The sequence below is a fragment of the Ammospiza nelsoni genome, chromosome 24, assembly GCF_027579445.1.
Source record: "Ammospiza nelsoni isolate bAmmNel1 chromosome 24, bAmmNel1.pri, whole genome shotgun sequence".
In the NCBI taxonomy this organism is placed as follows: domain Eukaryota; kingdom Metazoa; phylum Chordata; class Aves; order Passeriformes; family Passerellidae; genus Ammospiza; species Ammospiza nelsoni.
The window spans coordinates 4,857,249-4,878,292 of record NC_080656.1 but is presented as its reverse complement, the minus strand read 5'-3'; the positions used below and the strand labels follow the sequence as shown (position 1 = coordinate 4,878,292).

Sequence of the window (21,044 nt, the reverse complement as noted above, 5' to 3'; positions counted from 1 at the left end):
TCACAGCCTTGGTGGCCACCAGGGCTGGGGTTCCTGGTACAGCCCCGTGTCACCAACTTCACAGAACAGCAGCTTCTGGCAAATTGTGCAACTGCGCCGCCCCCAAACTTCCTGTTTTGAAACCCCAAGAAGCTGGAAAATGTTAACACTGGCACTTTAAAGTGCTACTTGTGGCTTTTTTTTTTTTTTTCTTTTTCTTCCTAAAGATCTACTGAAAAAATTCAGTGTACAGAGGGGTAAAGTGGGGCTGCTGGGGGCACAAAGGGGGCACAAGGAGCTGATCCCCCTCCCCAAATTAGGGTGGGGGGGCTGTGCTGGGCATTGGGGACAGTGCAGAAGGGCTGTGACAGATGGACAGGCAGGAGGTGGCAGTGGGACATTGGTGACATTGCAGCAGCCACCTGGCCCTGCTCCTATTCCTCAGCAGCTCCACCAGCCCAAACCCAGTTCTGGTGGGAAAAAGAGGCTGTGGGAATAAGGAAAAAACAGCAGAGCTGTGGCAAATCTCATTCCGGGCAAATCCCATTCCTGGATACAGAGAGGAGCAATCAGGGAGAGGAAAGTGCACAGGCAGGAGGTGGCAGTGGGACACTCATGACATTGCACCATCCATCTGGCCCCTTTCCCATTCCTCCAGAGCTCCACCAGCCCAAACCCCACTCCTGGTGGGAGAAAGGGGCTGTGGTGAAAAGGAAAAACCCCAGAGCTGTGGCAAATCTCATTCTAGATAGGGAGAGAAACAATTTGGGAGAGGAAAGTGCCGTGTTTGCCTTGATGGACAGGCAGGAGGTGGCAGTGGGACATTGGTGACACTGCAGCAGCCACCTGGCCCTGCTCCTATTCCTCAGCAGCTCCACCAGTCCAAACTCACTCCTGGTGGGAAAAAGAGGCTGAAAAAGGAAAAATAAGCAGAGCTGTGGCAAATCTCATTCTGGATAGGGAGGAGCAATTAGGGAGAAGAAAGTGTTGTGTTTGCCGCGATGGGCAGGCAGGAGGTGGCAGTGGGGACATTGGTGACACTGCAGCAGCCACCTGGCCCTGTTCCTCCAGCCCAAACTCACTCCTGGTAAGAAAAAGGGGCTGTGGGAATAAGGAAAAACCCCAGAGCTGTGGCAAATCTCATTCCTGGAGAGGGAGAGGAGCAGTTAGGGAGAGGAAAGCGCCGCGTTTGCCTCAAATGTGGGATTTCATTTCTCCCCAATCAGCTGCCAACTGCTTCCTTTCCTGGCTATCACCGAGCCTCCAGATGGTGCCTTGGAGCATCCTTAAACCTCCAGCTTGGCTCCTTGCAAAGACATTGTCATCCTGGTTAGCTAAAAATGGATTAATGGCTTTGGGATGAAAGCTGCTGAGCTCGTGGTCAGTTCTGGCTCCCGTTAAAATCAGGTTTTGCAGGGGATGAGCCCCTGCTGAATGAGCTCCAGTTGTGTGTGAGTTTATTTGTATTATTAACCCCGCCTGGCTGCTTTGCTGATGGCCACAGCTCTGCAGAAGCTTTAACAGCAGCAGATATTTCTCACCTTCCCGCCCCGAGCCCCCACTGCCCTGCAGCCACAGGTCTGAGGCTGAACCAGGCAGCTGAGGTGCTGTGGGTTTATTAGAGAATTGTGAGACACCATTCTCTTAAATTCCTCCAGCCTCAGGCCTCCTGCTATTTTCAGAGCTTGTCTGAGCAGCACTTTTAGATTAGCACATGGGGAGAGGAGCTGAAGGAAGTGAACCAGGAAGCCAGACAGCAAATATCATCCAAAACAGAAATTAAAAACCAAACCAATAGCAGGATTATGAGCAGAACTGAGGACAGAGCTGAAGGGGAGAATGAAAGGATTTTAATGGGGTGTGACAGATTCAAATCAGCCCAAAAACCTGAGCCTTGCTCCTCCTGCATCCTGCAGGGCCCTGGAAGGGCTGGACAGCCAAGCCCACGCCTCATAAAGAGCACAAAAGGCACAAAAAGCACAAAAAGCACAAAAAGCACAAAAAGCTGCTGTGTTGTTGTTCTCAGGAAGGGAATTTCCTGCTTCCTCTTTCAACCCCGTGCCTCTCTGGAAGCGGTGAATGGCTGCCACATTCCTGCCTTGATCCCGCCACTTTTACAAGCCTGGACTTCCCTCTGCTCGTGCTTTAACGAGCTGGCTGAGCAGGGATTAGGGAGCGCCTTGGTGCACATGTGGGGAGAGAAATGCACCTTCAAAACCTTACATAACTCCAAAAAGGAGCGGACACGTGCCCAGGCCTTCATTCTTTGCACATAAAAATCATCACTTGATTCTCCTTTGCACACAGAAATCATCACTTGATCCTCCTTTGCACATAAAAATCATCATTTCATCCTCCTTTGCACATAGAAATCATCATTTCATCCTTCTTTGCACACAGAAATCATCATTTCTTCTTCCTTTGCACATAGAAATCATCATTTCATCCTCCTTTGCACATAGAAATCATCACTCGATCCTCCTTTGCACATAGAAATCATCATTTCATCCTCCTTTGCACATAGAAATCATAATTTCGTCCTCCTTTGCACATAGAAATCATCATTTCGTCCTCCTTTGCACATAAAAATCATCATTTCATCCCCCTTTGCACATAGAAATCATCATTTCATCCTCCTTTGCACATAAAAATCATCATTTCATCCTCCTTTGCACATAGAAATCATCATTTCATCATTTCATCCTCATCCTCCTCCTCCTCCTGTGGCCAGGCTGCAGTTTGCTTGTCCTCTGAAAAAAAGGAATATTTGAAACTGTGGATATACAAACAAATATATTATTATAGAAATATATATTTATATTATATTATATTACATTATATTACATTACATTACATTACATTATATTATATTACAAATATATTATTAGAGATATTTTCTGCCAGGTTGCAGTTTGCTTGTCCTCTGAAAAAAAGGAATCTCTGAAACTGTGGAGATGCAAACAAATATATAGATAGATATATTTATATCTATAAAAATAGTATATATAAAAATAATATATATATAAATATATTATATAATATAATATAATATCATATATCATATATCATATCATATTATTAGATATATTTTCTGCCAGGTTGCAGTTTGCTTGTCCTCTGAATAAAAGGAATATTTGAAACTGTGGAGACTACAAACGAATATATTATTATACTAATATTATATTATATTATATTATATTATATTATATTATATTATATTATATTATATTATATTATATTTCATTACATTACATTACATTACATTACATTACATTATATATGTGTATATTATATATATTACAATATATAAATTTAATATTATATTATTATACAAATATATTATTAAATACATTTTCTGCCAGGCTGCAGTTTGCTTGTCCTCTGAAAAAAAAGGAATCTCTGAAACTGGACATACAAACACACATTATTATATATATTTCCCATTTCATCCTCCTTTGTACATAAAATTCATCATTTCATCCTCCTCCTCCTGTGGCTAGCCTGCAGTTTGCTTGTCTTCTGAAAAAAAAGGAATATTTGAAACTGTGGAGACTACAAACACACTTTATTAAATATATTTTCTGCCACGTTGCAGTTTGCTTGTCCTCTGAATAAAAGAAATACTTGAAACTGTGGATATACAAACACAAATTATTATATATATTTTCCTTTTCGCTCCCTTTCCCTCTGCTAGCAGAGGGGAAGAGAGGGAAAAGGGAAATATATATAATAATTTACTATTTACTCACTATTCCAGAGCTGGGGATAAGCAGGCAGCCCTTGGGAGAGGGAAAAAGGGAATTTACATCCCTTGGGAAGAGGGAAAAAAGGAATTTCTATCCCTTGGGAACAAGGAAAAAGGGAAATTCCAGCAATTGGGAAGTGGGGGAAAAGGGAATTTCTATCCCTTGGCAATCACAGACTTTTTGCACTTATTAAATTCTCTTTTGCTTAAAACCCAACGAAGGGAGAGAAATTAATTAATTAATTAATTAATTGCCCTGCCACTCCCTCATATCAGAGCCGCTCTCCTCACAAAAACACCGCGGGGGTTTTGTTGGTTTTATTTTCCTTCACAGACGCGGAAAAGGAACATCCCCAACCCCCTGGCCCAAACAGGAACTGCATCCCTGGTGACATCTTCCTGTCCTGGCCCCATTTATAGCACCAAGGTCACCCAAATAAGAACAGAAGCAGCATCATATGATATTTTTGGGGGTTGGCTGAGTGAATTGTGCACGTTGAGGATTCAGAGGAGCACAGCGCATTTAGGAACACCTCACCGTGGCTGTTTCTGTGTGCAGAATAATTCAGAAATTAGTGGCATCCAGGAATTTGGGTGGTTTTTACTACTTCGCTGTGGCTGGTTTTGTGTGCAGAATAATTCAGAAATTAATGGCACCCAGGAATTTGGGTGGTTTTTTACTACTTCGCAGTGGCCATTTCTCTGTGCAGAATAATTCAGAAATTAGTGGCACCCAGGAATTTGGGTGGTTTTTTCCTACTTCACAGTGGCCATTTCTCTGTGCAGAATAATTCAGAAATTTGTGGCACCCAAGAATTTGGGTGGTTTTCTTCCTACTTCACATAACCAAGTCATTAAATGCATAATTTTGCAAATTTTCCTTGCAAAACCATTCCTCAATATGCAGTTGTTAAGTGAAAGCACCAAGGTCACCCAAATAAGAACAGAAGCAGCATCATATGATATTTTTGGGGGTTGGCTGAGTGAATTGTGCACGTTGAGGATTCAGAGGAGCACAGCGCATTTAGGAACACCTCACCGTGGCTGTTTCTGTGTGCAGAATAATTCAGAAATTAGTGGCATCCAGGAATTTGGGTGGTTTTTACTACTTCGCTGTGGCTGGTTTTGTGTGCAGAATAATTCAGAAATTTGTGGCACCCAGGAATTTGGGTGGTTTTTACTACTTCGCTGTGGCTGGTTTTGTGTGCAGAATAATTCAGAAATTAATGGCACCCAGGAATTTGGGTGGTTTTTTACTACTTCGCAGTGGCCATTTCTCTGTGCAGAATAATTCAGAAATTAGTGGCACCCAGGAATTTGGGTGGTTTTTTACTACTTCACAGTGGCCATTTCTCTGTGCAGAATAATTCAGAAATTTGTGGCACCCAAGAATTTGGGTGGTTTTCTTCCTACTTCACATAACCAAGTCATTAAATGCATAATTTTGCAAATTTTCCTTGCAAAACCATTCCTCAATATGCAGTTGTTTAGTGAAAGCACCAAGGTCACCCAAATAAGAACAGAAGCAGCATCCTATTACGTTTTTGGGGGTTGGCTGAGTGAATTGTGCACGTTGAGGATTCAGAGGAGCACAGCGCATTTAGGAACACCTCACCATGGCTGGTTTTGTGTGCAGAATAATTCAGAAATTAATGGCACCCAGGAATTTGGGTGTTTTTTTACTACTTCGCAGTGGCCATTTCTGTGTGCAGAATAATTCAGAAATTAGTGGCACCCAGGAATTTGGGTGGTTTTTACTACTTCGCTGTGGCTGGTTTTGTGTGCAGAATAATTCAGAAATTAATGGCACCCAGGAATTTGGGTGGTTTTTTACTACTTCGCAGTGGCCATTTCTCTGTGCAGAATAATTCAGAAATTAGTGGCACCCAGGAATTTGGGTGGTTTTTTCCTACTTCACAGTGGCCATTTCTCTGTGCAGAATAATTCAGAAATTTGTGGCACCCAAGAATTTGGGTGGTTTTCTTCCTACTTCACATAACCAAGTCATTAAATGCATAATTTTGCAAATTTTCCTTGCAAAACCATTCCTCAATATGCAGTTGTTAAGTGAAAGCACCAAGGTCACCCAAATAAGAACAGAAGCAGCATCATATGATATTTTTGGGGGTTGGCTGAGTGAATTGTGCACGTTGAGGATTCAGAGGAGCACAGCGCATTTAGGAACACCTCACCGTGGCTGTTTCTGTGTGCAGAATAATTCAGAAATTAGTGGCATCCAGGAATTTGGGTGGTTTTTACTACTTCGCTGTGGCTGGTTTTGTGTGCAGAATAATTCAGAAATTAGTGGCACCCAGGAATTTGGGTGGTTTTTACTACTTCGCTGTGGCTGGTTTTGTGTGCAGAATAATTCAGAAATTAATGGCACCCAGGAATTTGGGTGGTTTTTTACTACTTCGCAGTGGCCATTTCTCTGTGCAGAATAATTCAGAAATTAGTGGCACCCAGGAATTTGGGTGGTTTTTTACTACTTCACAGTGGCCATTTCTCTGTGCAGAATAATTCAGAAATTTGTGGCACCCAAGAATTTGGGTGGTTTTCTTCCTACTTCACATAACCAAGTCATTAAATGCATAATTTTGCAAATTTTCCTTGCAAAACCATTCCTCAATATGCAGTTGTTTAGTGAAAGCACCAAGGTCACCCAAATAAGAACAGAAGCAGCATCCTATTACGTTTTTGGGGGTTGGCTGAGTGAATTGTGCACGTTGAGGATTCAGAGGAGCACAGCGCATTTAGGAACACCTCACCATGGCTGGTTTTGTGTGCAGAATAATTCAGAAATTAATGGCACCCAGGAATTTGGGTGTTTTTTTACTACTTCGCAGTGGCCATTTCTGTGTGCAGAATAATTCAGAAATTAGTGGCACCCAGGAATTTGGGTGGTTTTTTCCTACTTCACAGTGGCCATTTCTGTGTGCAGAATAATTCAGAAATTTGTGGCACCCAGGAATGTGGCTCTTTAGCTGGGATGTTTCCTGGCCATATTTCACCTTGTTAACCAAGGATTGAGTGGGGAAAGGTTTTCCTTGGGCCTTGAGACTCAAGAGTGTCGTGGGGAGGACTTTGAGGTGGAAGAATCAAACCCATTTAATTCTTCCTGCTGAATAAAATACCTGCTGTGCATTTGGAAGCCATTGCTGTTAGGTTTTCTTTCCCCTTCCCCAGAGGAGGAATTTCTTTCCCCTTCCCGAATTCTCCAGATCTGCATTTGCACAGAACCTCTGTTCCGAATGATTATTCCATGTTGCTGGGGCTTTTAAACGATTTCCCTGCACTTCGTCTCAGTTCTGCTGGAATATTTTGGGGTCAGCTCTTTAGCTGGGATGTTTCCTGGCCATATTTCATCGTTTAACCAAGGATTGAGTGGGGAAGGGTTTTCCTTGGGCCCTGACATTGAGGAGTGTCATGGGGAGGACTTTGAGGTGGAAGAACCAAACCCATTTAATTCTTCAACACACTTTGGTGTCTCCCACCTCAAGTGGAAGAATCAAACCCATTTATTTCTTCCTGCTGTGCATTTGGAAGCCATTGCTGTTGGGATTTTCTTTCCTCTTCCCCTGAATTCTCCAGATCTGCATTTGCACAGAACTCTGTTCAAAATGATTATTCCGTGTTGCTGGGTGCTTTTAAACGATTTCCCTGCACTTCATCTCAGAAGCCAAGAGGAACTGGGTGCCCCAGGGGACCAGCAATGCTGCACAAATCTCCTGAACCCATTTTGCATCACCAGAAACGGTTACTCAGTGATACCATCCAGTAAATTCTGAAAAATAAGTCATCTTCTTACTTTTTCCTCTTTTCTGGTTCATCTGAGTCATAATTTATATTTTTTTTCTACAATGCTGCAGCCAACATTTGCTGCCCAGCGTGAGGAAATGTGAGCACCTAAGCCATAATTTGTCACCTAATTAAGTGACCTGATTTTCTCAGGAGCAGGATGCGTCTTCCAGCTCCCACTGCACTCAGCAGCTGTGAAAATCAGGCCACTTTTGCATTGGCTGGGACCAGTTTTGAGGAACTCAGCTTTCTAAAAAAGCTGATTTTGGCCTGGCAGCTGGAGGATGGGTCCTCCCCAGGGTGGGATTTTCAGAGACACATCAGTCATCAGCACCATTCCTTGCACTAAATTAAACAATAAGGGAAAAAAAAAAAACCCTTATAAATCTCTCAGTTGCAGGTCCTGGGATAAAAATATCCTCTGGCTTTGTTTGCTTTATGCAGCATTTCCTCCTCACACTGAAAATTAAATTGAAATTGGAAAGGGAGTTGCTTGTCCCTGTGGATGATGGAGGCAGCTCTGGAAATCGCAGGTGAACAAAGCTGTGGCTCCAGCCTGGTGTTTTCTCTGCCTCCCTTTGTTGCAATCCCAGTTAATCCCAGCAGAGCTCCTCTGTGTGGTTTGTTCCAGGGAGTCGTCAGGTCATGAAGGAAAAGGGTCCCTCAGGGTGGTGGTGGAACCTGGACAGATCCCCCAGAGCTCTGGGCTGGGATCTGGGCGCAGGAAATCCCAGAAACTGCTCATTGCAGAGCCACAGCTGCTCTGGGAGGGCAGGACTCACTGCCACCATCCAGGGGACAGCTCTGCAGGGCCACATCTCCCTTTTGGAGAGCAGAAACAGCCCAGACAGGAGGGGAGGGGAGCTGAGCAAGGGCAGCACAACAAATGGTGGAAGCAGGGCAGGAGAAATCCTCAGGCATTGCTCCCAGAGAGGTGCCCCTTATCTGTTAGAGAAGTCCCCTTATCTGTTAGAGAAGTCCCCTTATCTGTTAGCGAAGTCCCCCTTATCTTTCAGAGAAGTCCTCCTTATATTTTGGAGAGTTCCCCCTTATCTTTTTGAAAGGTCCCCCTTGTCTTTTAGAGAGGGCCTCCTTGTCTTTTAGACAGGTCCCCTCCTGTATTTTAGAGAGATCCCCCCTGTCCTTTAGAGAGGTCCCCCCTGTCTTTTAGAAAGTTTCCCCCTTATCTTTTAGAGAGGTCCCCCCTTATCTTTTAGAGAGGTGTTCCTTATTTTTTAGAGAAGTCTCCCCTATCTTTTAGAGTTCCCCTTTATCCTTCAGAGAGTTTCCCCTTCACTTTTTGAGATGCCCCCCTTCTCTTTAGGAGAGTTCCCCCTCTATCTTCTAGAGAGGTCCCCCCTATTTTTTAGAGAATTCCCCCCTTATCTTTTAGAGATTTCCCCCCTATCTTTTAGAGTTCCCCCTTCTCCTTTAGAGAGTTCCCCTTTATCTCTCAGAGAGGCCCCCCCTATCTTTAAAGAGGTGCCCCATATCTTTTAGAGAGGTCCCCCTGTATTTTAGAGAGATTCTCCTTATCTTTTAGAGAGTTCCCCCTTATCTTTTATACAGGTCCCCCCCTATCTTTTAGAGAGTTCCCCTCTATCTTTTAGAGAGTTCTCCCCTCTATTTTAGAGAGCCCCCCCCATCTTTTAGAGAGTTGTCCCCTCAATCTTTTAGAAAGCTCCCCCTTATCTTTTAGAGACTTCACCCCTATCTTTTAGAGAGTTCCCCCCCTTATCTTTTAGAGAGTTCCCCCCCTTATCTTTTAGAGAGTTCCTCCCCCTGTTTCAGCTCCTTTGCCTGAGCTGCTTTCCAAACCAAAGCAGTTTCTGCTTTGCATAGAACATTTTCCAGAGCAGAGCAAGGTCAGCCGGGCAGGAGCCCCAACCCACAGCGTCCACCACCCCAAACCCACCAAATCCATCTCCCAGAGGGCCCAGCCCTGCTGATCTCCAGGGAATTCTGGCAGCAAAACAGCTTGGGGAGGAAGTGTTTTCATCATCGCACATTTGCAAAACACAGCCCTTTAGTTTTTATCTTCTTTTTTTTTTTTTTTTTTGGTTGTTTTTTATCGTTATCAGCACTATCAGAATTATCTCTCTGCCTTCCTCTTACCCTCCAAACGAACCAAGCTGTGTGCGCTCAAGGGGTGGGGAGGGCTGAGCACAGCTGAGTCAACAGCACATGCCTGGGGCTGGGGGTGATGCTCAGGGGTGTCCTGGGGCTGTCAGGGCATTGGGAAAGGCGGCACTGCAGGCAGGAGGGGTGACAAAGCACAGCCACGAGTGACACAAGGGGTGACACGACCACAGCCACAAGTCCTGGAGGCTCCCTGACCCCAAACCCACGGGCTGGAGCCTGGATCTGCTCCCTTTCCCTTGGGGAAATGGGGAATTCTTCACCCCCCTCAGCTGAGCTCCTGTCTCTGCCTCATAATCCTAAAATTTCTGTCATTTTCTGCTTTTTTCACTCATAATTCTTGCTCCCTTTGGGTTCTGGGTGGATCCCTCCCTTTGGCTGTCCCTGGTGCCACAGCTGCTTTCCCTGCTGGCATCGAGCACTTGGAAAACACAATTCCATGTTTAAATCTGTGATTTGTGCTGGTCTGCTCAGAAAACTCACAGAACAGGAGAGCTGGGTGCTCCCAGCTGGAGGGAAAAGGGATTTAGAGGCATTCTGGAGGGAAAGAAGCAGAAGAGCTTTTTGGACTAAAGGGAACTTTTCTAAGCTGGAAAAATCTCTGTTTGTGCCCTCTCGTGGCTGTTGAATTTTTCTTCTCCTCAGTGCAACTTCTGCACTTTCAGACCCAAACTTTTAGGGTTTCATGCTGAAATTGCCAGCAAAGAGACCATTCAATGCTGATGTTTCTCTACTAATTGCTAATTTTTAGGAATATTTCTAATTTGATTTACAGTTGTCAGTGAAGGGCTGCATTGTTCTGCACAGGATTCTGTCTGAGCTTCATTTTTGTGAGTGAGCTTGTGGGGAAGGCATTGCACGCCTCCAGAATGGAATATTATTACAATGCAGATGGATTTATTATAGATTTATATATAGATTTATATTTAGATAAATAAAATATAAAAGAAAATAAAAAGAAACCCCAATTCCTCCATGCTTCTGTGCATGGAAGAAAAAGTGGGGAAGTGGGAAAACCCAGAGGTTCATAATTCATATTTTGTGCTGGTTGCCTGACTTTGCCCTTCAGTTTATTGGGATTTCACAGGTGACACATCCAAAAAAAACAATAAAAATGCCTCAGGGGTTGGAGAATTGGAAAGGGCATCTCACAAATGTCCAAACGCACAGCAATGGACCCAGCAGCACTGAAATTCTCTTTTTATTTTGCTCTCTCTGCAGACAAAAAGCGCTGGCATCGACAGGAGGAAGGAGTGTCCAAGCAGCATGCGACTGGTTGGTATGAAGTAATAAATGTTCAAAAGTAGCAGAAATGGTGAATTTAGAGTTTAACCATTAGAATGTGGGATGTTTAAACAGGGATGTTGTCTGAAAAACACCTGCAAATAAAAACATCCTTCTTATGGGTTACTGAGGTGCTGTTTAAGTGCTGGAAATGAGCCTGGTCTGAGAGGGTTTGATCTGCAGCAAATGGGTTATAATAATGTAATAATGTTCTTTTTTTTTTTTTTTTTTAAATGACTAAGCAGAGGTAACTGAGTCAGCAGAGGGTCGGGGCAGCTTCTGTAATTGCCTGTCACATTTTAGTCCCCAGGGTTTTGGCCAAAGTCTGTGGGATCTCAGCACCTCAGGACAGAGGTGCAGAGTGACCGAGACCACCCTTGGGGGGCTCGGAGGTCCTGGAATGTTGCCAGAAGTGTCTGGTGGCTGCACTTTGATCCTACAAGGGAGATGACGCCTGTGTGAGGATGGGAGGATTTCACTGGGTGAATTGTGAAGGGATAAGTTAATTAGAGTGAAACACAGGGTTTAGGATTTCTGTACAGGGGGGTCTAAAGAAGTAAGATGGAGGAATTGGGGCGTGTCCTGTCCTTCTTCTTCTTCTTCTTGGCCTCCATCTTCTGTGGTGATGTTGGCACTTTGGGATTGGTTATTACTAAAAGTGCACTGGTTAATAAGGGTAAAAGGTATTGGGGAAAAATAATAAATATTGTGTACGTAACTTCGAGTATAAAGATAGGTGACCGCCCCGGGGGCTCGCAGTGTGCCCATGGCTGGCTGCTGTGCAGACCTCTGTTGGGATGAGAGAAAATCTTTTAGATAAACAATTAATAAACACCGAGACCGAGACAAGATCAGAAGTCTCTTCTCGTCCTTTGAAGCGTCGGCTCTTCAAGGCCACCCCTGGGCCTTTCCAGGCCACCTAAACAGCCGAGAAACCGACAAAAGTCCTTGAATATGTGGGAATGAGAGCTTTGTTCAGAGGGACCATCATTAGGCAGGGCCCTGCAGGGAGAGTGGGCTCTGTTAAATCCCTTTGGTGCCCTCAACAGGAGGCACTGGGGGAATAAATAAATTCCCAAACAGGTGGGAAAGGGAATAGGGGAGAGAAGGATCCCCCACCACCCTCTGCAGCTGATTCCTGTGCTCTCCTTCCTGTGCTTTGCGCCCTGAAAGGCACAAAAGGCAGAAGCAGTGACCTGGCTTAGATCTTCAGAGCATCAGGCTGAAAGTAAAACCCAATTTTCTGTGTTACTGAGCGGTGCTAATGGGCTGCAAGTGAGGCACAGCAGCTCTGCCTGACCCGCCAGAGCCGCATTTTCCCATGGAGGGGCAGTGAGGGGCAGCACAGGGGGAGCTGGTTTGGTTGGGGGAAGAGAATCCGTGATTACCTCTCAGAATCTCTGCTGGTCACAGTGACTCTGAGATACGTACAAGCTTCTTTTTCCCAGCCCAGCAGTGGAAGGAGGAGTCAGGATTTTTCAGTTCTCGTTCTCAAGGTTGTTTATTGTTTCTTATCTATAAAATTCTTTCTCTGACCCACCGAGGTCTGTCTGGCAGGTCGGGTTGAGGCACACTGGTGTTATCTTTTTTACTAAAAACTACGTGTTCAATATTTACAATTACTTTCCAACACCTATCACCTATGTTAGACAGTGAGCTTCTACCTCAAACCAATCCCAAAGTGCCACCATCACAGCAGAAGATGGAGGCCAAGAAGAAGGAGGAAGAAGGACAAGGCACACCCAAACTCCTCCATCTTGGTCAGGTCATGAAGGAAAAGAGTCCCTGAGGGTGATGGTGGAACCTGGACAGATCCTCCAGAGCTCTGGGCTTGGATCTGGGCACAGGAAATCCCAGAAACTGCTCATTGCAGAGCCACAGCTGCTCTGGGAGGGCAGGACTCACTGCCACCACTCAGGGGACAGCTCTGCACGGTCATATCTCTCTTTTAGAGGGCAGAAACAACCCAGACAGAAAAATCTATTTTTCACCCCGTGACAAACTATTATTCCACTTAAACTCTCTTGACTTGTAATTCTTCATATAAAGGTTGGTAATTTTTTCCACGGGTAAAAACCAAAGGCACAGTGGTCTGGGGCTCTGTGCCAAGGTCTCTGAGCCCCCTGGGCAGGGCCTCGAGCCCTCCAGGGCAGCCAGAGGCATTTCCTGGGTTCCAGTGATTATTTATTGATTCAGGAGCTCTTTCTGCCCGCCAGGCTCTTCTCCCACGTGGGTGACCCGTTCCTGGACGACTCGCTGCCCCGCGAGTACGTGCTGTACCTGCGCCCCACCGGGCCCCTGGCGCAGAAGCTCTCCGAGTTCTGGCAGCAGTCCAAGCAGATCTGTGGCAAGAACAAAGCCCACAACATCTTCCCCCACATCACCCTCTGCCAGTTCTTCATGGTAAGGCACAGCTCGTCTCCCCTCTCTCCCTCAGCCATTCCTTGCCGGGCTCGGCCTGGAGATTTCATCCTGGTTTAGGGGGTGCTGGGGGGGTTTTGTGGATGCCTGGGCTGCTGGAGGAGGAATTGGTTTTCTAAGCTGTTGTTTTCAGGGAAGAGCAGCAGCAGAAGACAGAATTCTCATCCTCTGCAGTGATCCTCAGTGTGAGAATGGGTGGGGAGAGCTTGGGGAGGTTACTTGGGGATAGCTGATCCTGCTTTGAGGACAAGGGAGGGGCCGAGGATTTCTAAACATAGATTTCTTTTTTGTTGTTGGTTTTTTTGGTTTTTTTTTTGTTTTCCATGCCCCTGTGCTTTCTCTCCCTGCATGAGGGGAAAGGTAGGCCACTGCCACCCACCCTCATCCCCTCCTGTCCTGCTTCCTTGGCAGTGTGAGGACAGCAAGGTGGACGCCCTCACGGAAGCCCTGCAGGCCACGGTGATGCGCTGGAAATGCAAATTCCCCACGCCCCTGCCCCTGGAGCTCTACACGTCCTCCAACTTCATCGGGCTCTTCGTCAAGGAGGACAGTGCTGAGGTGCTCAAGAAGTTTGCTGCAGACTTCGCTGCAGAGGCGGCTTCCAAAGCAGGTGAGGAGAAAACAAAGCTTGGATGCCATAAGTGCACAGCCTGGGCATCGTCAGAAAAAAAAAAGTTTGGTGTCATGAAAAAGCCCAGTTTGGGCATTGATAGAAAACCAAAAGTTTGATGCCATGAGAGCCCAGTTTGGGAATTGTCAGAAAAACAAAATTTGGTGTCCTGAAGGAGCCCAGCCTGGGCATTGTCAGAAAAACAAAACTTTGAAGCCATGAAGGAGCCCAGTTTGGGCATTGATAAAAAATCAAAACTTTGGTGTCATGAAGTATATCACCCTGGACATTGTCAGAAAACCAAAGTTTGGATGCCAAAAGAGCTCAGCTTGGGCACTGATAGAAAACTAAATTTGATGCCATGAGAACCCAGCTTGGTCATTGTCAGAAAACCAAAACTTTGAAGCGTGAAGGGCATTAGAAAACCAAAACTTTGATTCTATGATGGAGCCCATTTTGGGCAGTGTCAGAAAAACCAGAACTTTGGTGTCATGAAGAAGCAAAGCAGCTTCCAAAGCTCACAGTTTGGGCCTTTTCAGCACCCCAAAGCTCTGCTGCCACCAAGAAGCAAAGCTCGAAAGCAAATCCCCGATTTTTAAGTGAAAACTCAAACACCCCAGCGTGTGCTTTGCCTTTTCAGCTGGGAGATGTCTCACGCTGAGTTTGCAGCGCTGTTTTGGAGGGGAAGCTGACATTTGGTGGTTCTTCACCCTTTGACAGCTGCTCTGAGCCATTTCCTGCCCCTCTCGCCGCCTCCAGCCACCACCACAGAACTTTCCTCGGCCATTTCAAGGCTGTGGTTGTTTTTTCACTGCATTTTTCACTGCATTTCTGAGGTGTGAGGAGGGCCCTGAGAGAAGACCCTGAGTTGTTTGGTTGTTTGGTTGTTTGCTTGGTTGTTTGGTTGTTTGGTTGGTTGTTTGGTTGGTTGGTTGGTTGTTTTGTTGGTTGGTTGTTTGGTTGGTTGTTTGGTTGGTTGTTTGGTTGGTTGGTTGGTTGGTTGGTTGGTGGTTTGGTTGGTTGGCTGGTTGGTTGGTTGGTTGGTTGGTTGGTTGGTTGCTCTTTCCAACCTCAGAGCTCACAGGTGCTTCATGATCCTCTCCTGCTTCTGGAGGGGGAATAACCAGAACCTCATCCTCTGCACTGCTGAACAACCTCTGAATGTCCTCCAGTCACCCACAAAATGGGAAACCACAACACCCTGGGAGCACTGGGACATCTCCCTGGAGAATCCTCCCACCCTCCATCACTGCTTGGCCTGGTTTAGTCCTCCCCAGTTTAATCCCAGGTTTATCCTAGAGTTTAAACACACAACTGATTTAGTCCTTCCCCATTTAATCCCAGGTTTATCCTAGAGTTTAAACACACAACTGGTTTAGTCCTTCCCCATTTAATCCCAGGTTTATCCTGGAGTTTAAACACACAACTGATTTAGTCCTTCCCCATTTAATCCCAGGTTTATCCTGAATCTTAAGGCACAACTGGTTTAGTCCTTCCCCATTGTTTATCCTGGAGTTTAAACACACAACTGGTTTAGTCCTTCCCCATTTAATCCCAAATTTATCCTGGAGTTTAAATGCACAACTGGTTTAGTCCTTCCCCATTTAGTCCCAGGTTTATCCTGGAGTTTAAATGCACCAAAATGCAGCAAATTCTGCATTCCTGGGCTGCTCCCATGCTGGGCAGGCATCCAGAGCCCTGCAGGGATGCTGAGTCTGTCCCTGCTCCAGAACAGGGAGCCAGGAGGGTCCAGAACCTCTGGAAAATGTTGCTTTCACCTGATCTAGAACATCCCTTCCCTTTAGAAAAGGAATTTTATCTTTAAAAAGAAAGTTTTGGAAGGCAGATATTGGGTGGGTCCAAGAACACTGCAGCCAGTGAGTGTGGGATCAGTGTTTCCCTCCAGCACAGCCAAAAATGAGATTTTTATCCAAAAAAACCCCACTGACCCAGAATAAAAAAACATTGGTGGTTTCCAACAATCTTCTGCCCTGAGACTGCTCCAATTCAGGCCAAATTGGGGTTTTTAGGGGAAGGCAATTGGTGCATTGCAGCCACAGCTTGGTCGGGTTATCACATTAAAGTCTCTGGGGTTTTTATTTAACATTTTTTTTATCACTGATGAAAAACAACAACAACAAAAAAGACAGATGAGCTTGCAAAGCTACCCTGGCTGGCAATTGGAGCCAAGCCTCTGAATAGCTGCAATTGTGACTGAATAATCAGTCAAATCTAATTGCAATTTTTGGTTGAATAAGCATGAATAAATTATGTGCAAACAATGCATCCTGTGATTTCCACATCGACTGGAAGAGCCCAAATATTTCACGTCTTTTCACCTGGAATGATCTCCTGATGCAGATTCTTTTTTTCTGCAGGATCGTTTTGAATCATTATTACATTTCCACATTTTGGGAATACCTCACCCTCAGTGGCTAAACTGATAATCCAACCAATGTCCAGGGAAAAGATTTAATCACGTTGCACAAGCCTGCAAATTCCATGGACTTGTAATTCAGTGCAGCAGAGAGAACAATGGAGGGAGAGTGAAAATCATGCTTTTTAACCTGATTATTTTGGAAAGATCTTCAGCTGCTCATGAAAGCCTCCTGGATTTCCTACCTAGGAAAAAATCTCTTTTTTTTTTTTGGCAGGACATCCTGCATTTCCAGAGTTGCAATAAGGATTGTCACATCTCTGATAATTTTCAATATTAGAGACCTCCTGTGGATGCTGGCAGCCTGGTCAGAGAGAAAGTCAGATAAACTTTCAGAGAGAAAGATAAATTTTCAGAGAGAAAGTCAGGTAAACTTTCCCTGGCATTTTTCAGGGGGAGCTTTGAGAAAGCTCAGAGAAAGAATTAAAATAATCTTTAATCTGTTCAGCTGATGTTTTGAGCTTGTTGTTTACTCATTTGATGTTTACAAGAGGGGTGTTGTTCCTAATTAGCCACTGAGGTGAGGGGTGTTGATTGAGGACCCACCAGGTCCAGCTTTCTCAGAGCAGTCTATAAAAGAATGGGATGTCTAATAAACTTTGCTGTTGCCTTCTGAGAAGACCTTGGGGTCTGTGTTGCTTTGTTCAGCTGTCCCTAACACAACAGCAACAGCCTCACACTCCCAGATTTCCAGCTGAGCTCTGGTTTGTCCCACTTGAGCATCTTTGCACGTCCAGCTCTGTTAGAGGCCACAGTCACCAACCTGGCACAAAGGGGTTTTCAACCCTCATCTCTGCAGGACTCCAGGCAGCTCTTCAAAAGGCAGTTTATTGTACCCAAAATGCAGTTTATTGTACCCAAAATGCAGTTTATTGTATCCAAAATGCAGTTTATTGTATCCAAAATGCAGTTTATTACATCCAAGATGTTACAGGAGCCCAGGGTTGTGGGTGACAGAGCTGTGCCTACAGCTGTCAACTCCAGCTGCAGGCAGGCCTGGACACCCTTTGGTTTTGGTTACAATGCATTCTATACTTTTGGTTACAATGCATTATATATTTTTCTTTTGGTTACAATGCATTTTATACTTTTCTTTTGGTTAATTGCATTATATACTTTTCTTTGCTGAGCATTTTAACACAGCAGAACCAATCTATACCTTAACCTTTGTCTCTAGCCCATCATAACTGCTGTAATTACCATATTCATGTTACTGTTCTCCAATCACTAAAAGTCAGTACATTACAGTTTAAGCTAGAAGTTTTTTTTTCAGTTTTCTTGCACTGGAAAATTCTGAGACTTTTTTTGCAACTTTGCTGCCTTGTTTGCCTGTGGTGTCTTTCTGCTTGGTAAAAACATCTTCTTGTTTGGGGTGGGTTTATCCTTTGCTCTAAGCCATAAAAACCCCCTCTAACTAACACAGCCTTTGCCTCCTTGGTTACCCAGTGAGACTGACTCAGCAATTCTTTTCTTCTATATCAAAACTTGCTTTCATTTCTATTTCTTCTTCTGGTTCTATAGTCAAAAACCTTTCCGCTAAGCGTAGATATCTTTCTTGCCAAACTTTCATCCTTCCCAACACCTCTCCCCATTGCAGATGTGCACGTGGAGCCCCACAAGAAGCAGCTCCACGTGACCCTGGCCTATCACTTCCAGAGCAGCCACCTGCCCACGCTGGAGAAGCTGGCCCAGAGCATCGACGTCAAGCTGGGCTGCGACTGGGTGGCCGCGATCTTCTCCCGCGACATTCGCTTCGTCAACCACGAGGTAAAGCCCGGCAGCTCCTCCCACTGAGACGGAAACTTGGAGGAATTTAGGGGTTTTAGAGGAGCTAGGATTTTATTTAGAGATAAGCTTTATTGGAGGTAATTAAAACCAATGGGTAGGCCTTGATGAAGTTAAGAGTTTGTAGTTAACTAATAGTTGGTTGCTTGGCAACACAATGTTGGGTTAGCTGGGTTTATAATGAAGAATACAGAAGCTGATAAATGGCTTTTAGGAGCATGAGACATTTGTGGCCTCCTGTGCTCTGAAACCAATTGAAGATGGGAATGGGAGTTCTACCAAGGGTTCATTCGTCAGATTTGCATTGAAAAGGTAGAGAGGTCAGAACGAGGAAGACTCCATTGACTTCCTCATTTTGGGACCCCTCCCCATGACAGGGACCACCGACCCATTTCAAGGAACAAACTGTGCATGCTTAATGGCTTTTGAACTAATTACCATGTTTAATAGCTTTTGAACTAATTACCATAGGAGAGGGGAATGGGATGTACCAAAGTGATGAATATGTATTTGTATTTTGGGTATTCAATGTTTGTAGAGATAAGAGGGCTCTGTAATCACCTGTAAATCACAGTGTGCATTTGGGAGCTATCCCACAATAAACACACACTTTCTAACTCTAAATTGTCAGAGAGTTTTTGGATATCGGTACCAGATCAATATCCATATTGGGAATGGGATGTACCAAAGTCATAAATATGTATTTGCATTTTGGGTATTCAATACTTGTACAGATAAAAGGACTCTGTAATCATCTGTAAATTGCGGTGTGTATTTGGGAGCTATCCCACAATAAACACACACTTTCTAACTCTAAACTGTTAGAGAGTTTTTGTCTGTCACAGTTGGATACAGTTGGATATCGGTACTAGATCAATATCCATATTTTAATAAATCATCACCCCAAAAAATTGCCCCTCTGCTGAAGGGTGGCATTGCAGCAGCTTTACACAACTTTTCCAAGCTTTGTCCTGGGAAAGGCTGTGAGATCAGAGAAAAGAATGAGAAAGAATTCTTATCTCGACTTGCTGCACGTGGTGTTGTGCACATGTGGAATGTGTTATGGGGATTTGTTCACCAAAGAGTGGTTTCTTAATTAGCCAATGGTGATGGTGTTTTAACTAAAGCACCAATCAATTCCACATGTAGCCAACTAGAATATCACAGAATCACAGTATTTCTAGGTTGGAAGAGACCTCTAAGATCATCGAGTCCAACCCATGTTCTAACACCTCAACTAGATCATGGCACCAGTTGGGGTGCAAATATATATATAAATATGTATAAAAGACCAATGGGTTTGTTAATAAAGATTATTACTTATTGGAGTCTGTGCTAATTATTACACAGCTGGGGGCCCGTTTGATGTAACATTAACAACATTTTGTGCTTTTTCTCCCCCAGACTCTGCAAGTGATCTACCCCTACACCCCGCAGAACGACGACGAGCTGGAGCTGGTCCCAGGGGATTTCATTTTCATGTCCCCAGTGGAGCAGAGCAGCACGAGCGAGGGCTGGATTTATGGCATTTCCCTGGCCACTGGCTGCTCGGGGCTGCTGCCTGAGAACTACATCACCAAGGCGGATGAATGTGGCACCTGGGTGTTCCATGGGTAGGTCAGGCTGCTCCTCCCCTTTCCACGGCTGAAAAGTGGGCTCAGGGGTGGCTTGGGAGGTCCCTGGAACAGGGGCTGGGCAGAGTTAAAGAATAAAATAGGGATTTATTAAAAGGGTTTTAAAGATACACCTTGGGTAGTACAGGAGCCTGGCCAAGCCTACGCCCAGGATGGACACTGAGTCACGAGTTTTCACACTTTTATAAGTTTTGGTCCATTTCCATATTGGGTTAATTGTCCAATTCCAGCTCCAGGTTTTGCAGTCCCAGCCTCCCAGTTTGCTCTCTGTTGTTCAATTTTCTGTTGTTTGTTGCTCCATTCCCTGTAGTTTGCAATTTTTGGGGCTGAAGCTGCAGCAGTGTCCTTGGTTCTGGGGCTGGAAAAGGATTGTTCTGGATTGTTCAAGGATTGTTCAAGGACTGTTCTGTGAGCTGTGACGAGAGCTTGCTGACACTTTACATGAAGTTCAGAGTCACGCACAAAGGCACAATCCAGAAAATATGTGGGTTTTATATTTTTCAGAATCTGGAAAATATAAACTTATTAATATAATATAATATAATATAATATAATATAATATAATATAATATAATATAATATAATATAATATAATATAATATAATATAATATAATATAATATAATATAATATAATATAATATAATATAATATAATATAATATAATATAATATAATATAATATAATATAATATAATATAATGCAATGCAATACAATACAATACAATACAATACAATATAATATAATGCAATGCAATACAATACAATACAATATAATATAATATAATGCAATGCAATACAATACAATACAATATAATATAATGCAATGCAATGCAATGCAATACAATACAATATAATATAATTATACTCAAACTTAAGGCCTCAGCAGCAGCTGGGATTTCAGCTGGGGCAGCGAGCGGGGATGCTGAGAAGGGCACTGAGGGGAAGGAGCTGGCACACAGAGCCTCATCTCAGCCAAGCAGCAGCAGATGCTCTCCCTTAGCATGGGGCTGCAGGACAAGGTGAATTTTGCAGATTTTTGCAGCAGCTCTTTGTGGCTGATGGAGCTGCAGCAGATGGCTGCTGGAGGCACTGCTGTGCAGGCACCTCTGGGCTGGGCCTGCCATCAGCAAGGTGTAAATCTGAGAGTTAATTTGGGAAGAGACATCTTCCCCCTGCATCATTCCCTGCTGGGAAGGAGTTTGGATCAGGAAT

At 44.4% G+C, this 21,044-nt stretch overlaps 1 protein-coding gene across 3 annotated transcripts in view; it reads left to right on the top strand.

Moving 5' to 3' along the window:
* Positions 1-21,044, top strand: part of UBASH3B (ubiquitin associated and SH3 domain containing B) — a 93,798-nt gene that overhangs the window by 48,977 nt on the left and 23,777 nt on the right. For 2 of the 3 annotated variants that reach the window (XR_009419958.1, XM_059488221.1), the window contains exons 2-6: positions 10,883-10,936; positions 13,162-13,348; positions 13,778-13,976; positions 18,011-18,180; positions 19,603-19,811. Coding sequence is in view for 1 of the 3 variants with exons in the window: in XM_059488221.1 (XP_059344204.1) it covers positions 10,883-10,936; positions 13,162-13,348; positions 13,778-13,976; positions 18,011-18,180; positions 19,603-19,811 (819 nt within the window). In the remaining 2 variants the exon portion in view is untranslated. Of the gene's footprint in view, positions 1-10,882; positions 10,941-13,161; positions 13,349-13,777; positions 13,977-18,010; positions 18,181-19,602; positions 19,812-21,044 lie in introns of all 3 variants that reach the window. The other variant, XR_009419959.1, reaches the window with a different exon arrangement.